The 7,419-nt window shown below is 43.0% G+C and overlaps 1 protein-coding gene across 1 annotated transcript; it reads right to left on the bottom strand.

The window, feature by feature from the left end:
• Window positions 1-1,358: 1,358 nt before the first annotated feature.
• On the bottom strand, window positions 1,359-7,201 carry LOC123040939 (uncharacterized). The gene is made up of 12 exons (XM_044463656.1): window positions 6,912-7,201; window positions 6,702-6,779; window positions 5,506-5,587; window positions 4,682-4,749; window positions 4,302-4,403; window positions 3,653-3,742; window positions 3,351-3,425; window positions 3,134-3,166; window positions 2,560-2,634; window positions 2,162-2,209; window positions 1,766-1,839; window positions 1,359-1,653 (listed from the first exon to the last, which is right to left on the bottom strand). The coding sequence occupies exons 1-12, from the start codon at window positions 7,032-7,034 to the stop codon at window positions 1,626-1,628; spliced, it is 876 nt and encodes a 291-aa protein (XP_044319591.1). The 5' UTR covers window positions 7,035-7,201; the 3' UTR covers window positions 1,359-1,625.
• Window positions 7,202-7,419: the final 218 nt, after the last annotated feature.

The following is a 7,419-nucleotide window of genomic DNA, read 5'->3' as shown; positions in this document are numbered from 1 at the left end:
GGCTGGCTAGCGGCGTGTCGGTGGTGCTGGCTGGCGGTGCCCGGAGCGCGGATCCGGGGATCTCGGCCCGGATCTGGTGCGTCTTAATTAGGCGTTGGCCGACGTTCTTGGAGTGCTCACGGCAGGGGGTGCGGCGGTTGTCTCCGAATCCTTGCATGGAGCGTAGCAGGATGGAGGGTGTAGGTGGTGCACTGGCGGCGGCGGCGGTGCGGGCGCAGCCATGGCAGCGGCGGCGCTGCGAGGCCTTGCCAGGAAGGGTCTTGTCGGGTAGCGGGCGTTCGGTTGCTGCCGTGTGAGGCGGGCAGCGATGCCTCGACGGTGTGGGTGCCGGAGTGTGGTCGAAGGTGCGGGTCGGATCCATTCTGGTGGCAGTCCCCTGGCGCGGGTGAAGGCCACCGTGGCGGATCTGGCTTTGCACCGCTCGGTGGTTGCTGCGGCTCCTAGTCGATGTTGAAGGTGATGGCTTTAGGCGTGCTCCCTCGGCAGTGAGGGGGGCTTCGATGACAAGTTGTTGTGGTGGCGGCGGTGCGAGGCATCTGATCAGGACTGGCCGGGATCTTGGAGACGTGGAGATGTGCAACGCTACGGATGAAAATCCTTTTCGGTTGTGGCCGGACCGGCGTTGATGACACCTGCAGGTGTCATTCACCTTCCTGGAGGCTTCGCCGAGTGCAACGCTATTTTCCTCGCGACCTCGTATCGACAACTGCGTCCGGGGCGAAAGCCTTGATTCGTAGGATCGGCATGATGGCAACGTCTTTGAGGTTGTTACTCTATTGGCAACGTCTTCGAGGTTGTTACTCTATTGGGAGCATTGTGCTGGGAGACTCAAGGTCCCATGATGCGCTCCTCCGATGTTCACCACTGCCCAGATCTTTCTCCTCCGGCACCATGTACGGTCGTCGCTGGCTAATCCAAGGAAGCTGGAGTTGTTGTTCTTCAGTGTCGGCTGAGACGCAGTGAGGGGCTCGGTGTTGGGTAGGCATTTTGTGTCGTAACTGTGTTGTTGTGTTTGGTTGTCTTTGTAAAAACCGGTGTGGAGTTGGTCGCCTTCGTTGTTCGCAGCGAGTGGTAGATGTTGTTATATGTCTTATTTCTCTCCTATAAAACTAAGGTACGCAATTTGCGTACCCTCAAAAAAAAGCTAACAGTTAAATTAGCCATAAAGTCCAGGAAGCAGATCAAACAAACACTAAAATAGACAATCAGGTAGAGCAAACAAAATCAGGTAGATCAACCAGAATGCCAAACAGTCGTAGGCTCGGTAAATCAGCCAAAGTGGGGCACGGCAGCCTTTTCGTGGTACGAAAATCAGAATGGAATGCACAAACAGCACGATTACAGACCCATCAATGAAATGGTTCAAGGAAACTGAAGTGACGTACATTTATTTACGGCAAGTATTGCATAAAAATGCAAGGCATAAGTGATGCCAGAATAACATCTGGTCTAGATTCCATAGTACCTACTACTTCGCACACATTTTCAAATTTAACAAACAGCACTTCCTGCAAGCAAATAACAAAAAGGCTGGGACTCTTTACATTTTATCCAGCAAGGATTTCCCTTTAAATGTTCCACTAAGTAACGAATCTGGATACATTTCTCACCAACCCCGAAAAAAATTAGTTGGCAGACTTCAACGAGTTGGACCTACAAAACAGGGCACGGGTTGTCGACTTGCTTATATGGTATACTTATTTCAGTACAGGTCCAGTAGTTAAAAGAGACCATATCTGCACAGCATAAGGTTCAGTCCACAAACCTGCTTATCTTGTCAGTGGAATCAGCATTGCTGAAATCACTAAAATTCCCTGTTTCTATGGCTAGTTGCAACCCCTGAAATGAAATGGAGGTAATTATCCACTGTAGTGTGATTTGTGGTCACTGCGCAGCTTTGTATAAAATGCATGATCTCTGTTACTACTCCCTCTGTCCTATAATGTAAGATCGTTTTGCAATCTTATATTATGGGATGGAGGGAGTAACTTTGTTGACGGACAGGCATTGCAAAAACTTGTTTTATAAAGGGACAGCATTGTAAACACTTAAATTTCAATTTTCATGACCACTCCAAAGCCCAGCGCTTGTTTATATCAAGGGACAACATTGCAAAGAAAAGTAAACAGGCTACCGTCAAATCTAAAATATTATGACTAACCTGTATGCCAATTGTTTCAAATCGCTTTGCTGATGGTTTAATGCCTTCCTGCACAAAATCAGGAGAATATTAATGAAATGGACAAACAGTTGAAGCTTACAAAGAATCACATGTCAGTAAGCACCAACAGATATACTACGTTTAACTGCAAAACATTTCTTAAGAGTCTTGAACTGCATGATAATACACTGCAAGTATTACCACCCTACAAAGTTGGGTCATCTATTTTGGAACGGAGGGAGTAGCTGCAAACGCAACTCATGAATAATGAACAAAAAGCAGCATACAAGTGCAGCATGGCCTACACATAAAGGTCCAAAAATGAAGAGAAACTACACATAATACAGAAGGTCCATATCAGAAGCAACGATTCTACCATATATGCTTTAGGATCATACCAGGCGTTCAGGGAGCTTCCCACCACTTTGCTCTATGAATTGGCAGAGGTACATCACACCAGCGCATGAAAAATTCTGTTGAATAACATTGTAACCATAAGAAGAAGAAAAATCAAGTACATTGAACTCACCATACTGAAGGAATAAAGGTAGATCGAAACTTCAAAGGATGAAAAGAACTTCACATTTTGGTAATATACCATTTTATTACTAATAAATTAGGAAAATAATATTTAGAGAGGGGAGGAGTATTCAGGGCAGGCGTGTGATTCGGTAATTGTGAATTTGTGCAAAATGTCGAGAGATTAGTACCCCAGCATGCTTCAACCCAGGCTACCCAGCTGATTTATACACATGGACTAAGATTGGCATGAGTGCACTTATGCAGAGTGATTTAGGGTTATGTGCAACTCAGGAGACTGGCATTTATCACACAATTGCGTTTAGGTGCAAAACAGGAACAGCAATCTTTCAGTCTTTAAACATGCTATTCCCAGCAGAGTTTGTTGGACTGAACAACGCAAACTAAAAAGGACCAACATAACAACAGAACCCTTTCTAAGTGAACACCCACCTGTTTGGCTTCCATTGAATCCATCTTCTCATCCTGTATGAGAAATAGCAGATTAATATAAACTTAAAAACTACTACCTCCGGAACTAATATCAGACATTTTTGCAGTTCAAATTGAACTAAATAGAAGTTTTTGCAAACGTCTTCTATTTAGTTACAGAGGAGGTACAATCATATCATGTGACCAGCTGACTGGTGCCAAACAGAGTTACACTCACCAGTCCCCAGACCAATTCTTTGATGTTCTTAATCTCTGAACCAATATTCTCAAGCTTCAGTCGTGCGCCAGTAACCTGAACAGAAAAGTATATATCTGAAAACCATATGCACCCCATGCACACTTAATAACAAAGTTAATAGAGAAAAAAAATCATCTCTTGACAGATTATATAGACAGCAAGTTATTGCACCTAATCTTGTCATATATGCTACTTTAAACTTTCTACCTAACGCATACGCATTCCAATAAACATAGATATGCAGATACATCATACATATGAAGGTGTTAAGGAGAAAGTACATCATCTTTTATTTGCCCAGAAAGCGCCTTCTGCTGATCCAATTTGTCATCCAACTTCTCAATGCGTTGTGTCAAATGCTTCTTAGCAGCCTGCGTAATTATCAAATTAATTCAAATATTAGATAATATGATACAAAACTACAGAAATAACCTCCTATATGACAATCAAACCAAATGGCACAGTACAGAGCCAACAATTTGGAAGAAAACTCCCAGTTCATCTTCAACAGCCTCAAACGAATATCAGTTTAAACATCAAGCAAAATTAAGATTGCTGGTCCAAATGGTTAAGGAAATTAAGACCGAGGACCAATCAAATAACTGTTCTTTCTGCACACAACAATAGTTGGTTAAACTAATAGAGGATGTCATGTGAACAACTGCCCTTTCTGTGGGTAACAAGACAACATTATCAACACAACAATGCCCTAACAAGTTAGGCCGTCGACTGAATTTCTGCACGGCAGTACTAGTTTGTAAACAATAGAAGCTACAAAACTCATAATCCTAGCAGCATAATACATATTAGAATCATCTAATACCTACATTTAACTACGTCTCCTCGGAATGAATGGAAACAGATGTTATTTTAAATCTTACGGAAACAGGTGTTTTGCAGTGCGGAACTACGGGCACCACATGTACTTACAGCAAGAGAGCTCTGAACTTGCTCCAGATGTTTAGTCATACTTGAAACAACGTTTGCCATGTTTTGCTTGGTGACATACATTAAGTCCCCAAAGGAGATGCCCTGAAGAAGAAGTAACACTTCAAAATGAATTGGTCTTCAAGAAGACAATATGGCAGTTTCGAGAAGAGCAGATGTACTCCCTGCGTCCCAAAATGTAAGACGTTTTTTGATACTATGATAGTGTCAAAAAAAACGTCTTACATTTTGGGACGGAGGGAGTAGCTTAGAAGTGATGGTAGTAGAAATAATGGGGAAAGCAGATAGATCCTATACTTTTGGCAGGTAAGGATACTGTGAGCATTACACAAGCATAAATGCCATGATGGGAAGAAACATACTTTCCACCACATATAACCATAACCCAGTGCTCCAACAGTTGCTGCAGGTACTATTAATCCTGATACTCCTGCAAAAACATTAAGAACACTGTCACAATGTATGTATGACGGCGGTAAGTTTGTTTGACCACACACAACTGACACGATGCCAGGAAATTTTGCTGGTATAATCAACACAAAGTGACATGGGCTAACACAATACCTAAGGGGTTGTTTGGTTAAGGAGATTTTACTAGATCGGTTTTGCATAAATATGTGTACGGTTGTAACTAACTGAAACTTTGTTTGGTTAGTCTAACAAATCTGAGGAAAAGTAAATAATGGTTCCTGTAAAACTGGGAAACCGATTTTTTAGAAAAATGATGATTAGACGTTTTCTATAAACCAGTATTAGTTTATCTCGTACACACGGGTGAAACATGTTTTACGTTTCCCAGTCCAAACAAGATTCTGCATACTTATCTCTTAACCTAATTATTAGTAAAAAATGGTTTTCCAAAATATTCTACTAAAACGTGTTCTGTTAAAACTAATTTAACCAGACAACCACCAAGAGAAATCCACCTAACAGGCTAACACAAAGTAACTGAAAACTATATAACGAAGTTCGGCGTATCAATAATGTCTAGAAGTAGGAAGAAGTAAATTAGGATGAATGAAACGAACGGAAGCAACAAACAATGAGAGTACAATATTTACTGCAGGCTGATGTATAGCCAACATTTGTTAGGCAGCTATCCCTGGTCAGAAACACACAAATTTGACAATTTATCAAGTTGACAATTCTTGAAGAAGAAAAAGAAGTTGTCGCAAGCTAGACAAACCTGTTTGTCCAGAACCTCCACTGAGAACAGTTATCGAACGTGGAGAACCTAGATTGCGTACCTGCATAGCCAGTTGGCGCACCTAAAAGGACCAGAGTGTAAGTTTAGCATGACAGGATTGAATTATTATATGCTTACGAAGATGAGTACTTAGCAAAGAAAAGAAATACTGGTTGTAAGTCTAGATTAACTTCATCAATGACTATCATTATCTCTTATCAGCCATTTAAAATGTTCGTCTAAGAACATTAACCTTTTTTAGGTAGAGTAAATTTTACTTTAGGACAACAGGATATGTTAATGTAAAAAAATTCAAGCAAACATATTTTCAATGCATCATGTGATTCGTCCATCTAGGAAGAATTGCACAGCAAAAGATCTTTTAAATCAACAAGGAAGTCAATAATCCCAAGTTCATACCAGCTTCTCACACTAACGAACTATCAGGACAAGGCATCCACAGTGTGAAGAACAAAAAAAAGAGAGAGAAAAGAATGCAAAGGCCACATTACTAAAGAGGAACTCACAAGAATAATAGGAAATAATCTAGCAAAGCAAATTGTGAGCCTCAGGCTTCGGAGTTACCAGATTTGTCTCTACGGATGCTGTGAATTTTAGTGAAGCTATTTCATAATGTTTACGGCAAAAGACATTTCTGTAGATTTACCAGTATCACATATTATTGCCATATAGACCATTAAGACTACAGAATCCGTAGAAAACATACCAGCTGACATCAACATATCAGGAAACCAAATCCAATAATTGCTGAAAATCATCACATGTTTCTATTCTGAAATGGGCCGGTCTATTGGACTAGTGGCAACAAGTCATCAAAACACATTTTCATGCTGGACCAAAATATTACTTGCCAAAATAAAGCAACCACATATTTGCTGGAAGCCATAGCTAATGAAGTCAACAAGCCATGTAAACAAGGCTTTATCACGGGCATCACATCCAAGATATCAAACATTCATCACAAGGGCAAGCATAAATACTACTCCATCGGTAATACCAGCTGACCGGGGCATAGGGTCATATAAAAATACACTTGATCGTATCATGTACTTCCAATTTTGAGGTACAGGCTCCGGTGGAGATGCATGACAGCATGTGTGTCAAACTAATGGCAAGAGTACACATCATCAGCAGTACATGGCTAAGACTAAGGGTAGGTAGATCAACACGCGTACCTCGTTGAGCGCGTCGTTGATGCCGTGGTCCGCACCACCACCACCTCCCTTACCCATCTCCCCCTTCTCCAGAAACTCCTGCAAGGCCACGCGACACGGATCATCAAAACCAAATTATCCAAACCGAACCACCTTCCTGCCTCTTGAAGGATCGGGGTCGTAGTTTTCGATAGAGGATAGTAGCTGCCAGGTCGTGGCCAGGGGACGCACCTGTATCTCGGTGAGGATCTCCGAGAGGCGGCCGTTTCGTAGGACGACGGAGCCGGCCACGCCCGCGCCGACGAGCATGACGACGCGGGTGAGGCCGAAGCCCGCCTGTGCCACCATCGCCATGGCTGCACGCCGCCGCGCGTCCGATGTGATGCCGGTGGAGGTGGAGGAGGAAAACCTAGCTTAGGTTACGGCGTGAGGTGAGCTGAGGAGCGGGTCGGGCTGTCTGGGTGGAATGGAGGGGGTGGAAAGGGGAGCCCGTTCAGAAGGGGTGGGGCCCATATGTCAGCGAGTGCGGAACGGGGCAAACTCGATACGTGCTGCTCCACCCAAGTCGGATGTGTCTCAACAAAAAATGTCGGACAAATCGTCTAAGGTCTTGTACAATGGGAGATGTTTAGGGGTGCTTAGAGAAACCAGGTTTTTCTTAAGCACCGGTGCTTATTTGTACAGGATAGACGCTTAACTAAGCGTCTCTTCTGTAGAAATAGGTACCGGTGCTTCAGAA

The sequence above is a fragment of the Triticum aestivum genome, chromosome 1A, assembly GCF_018294505.1.
Source record: "Triticum aestivum cultivar Chinese Spring chromosome 1A, IWGSC CS RefSeq v2.1, whole genome shotgun sequence".
Lineage (NCBI taxonomy): Eukaryota > Viridiplantae > Streptophyta > Magnoliopsida > Poales > Poaceae > Triticum > Triticum aestivum.
Note: the sequence above shows the minus strand (reverse complement) of the source record. Positions and strands in the feature narration are given on the sequence as shown.

Excerpts from the sequence above, each read along its gene's own strand:
- LOC123040939 (XM_044463656.1), bottom strand. The coding sequence starts at position 7,034 with ATGGCGATGGTGGCACAGGCGGGCTTCGGCCTCACCCGCGTCGTCATG. Across the intron at positions 3,743-4,301 it reads AAGTTCAGAGCTCTCTTGCT|GCTGCTAAGAAGCATTTGAC; the intron begins GTAAGTACATGT and ends ATAATTACGCAG. Across the intron at positions 2,210-2,559 it reads GGAAGCTCCCTGAACGCCTG|GAAGGCATTAAACCATCAGC; the intron begins GTATGATCCTAA and ends GATTTTGTGCAG.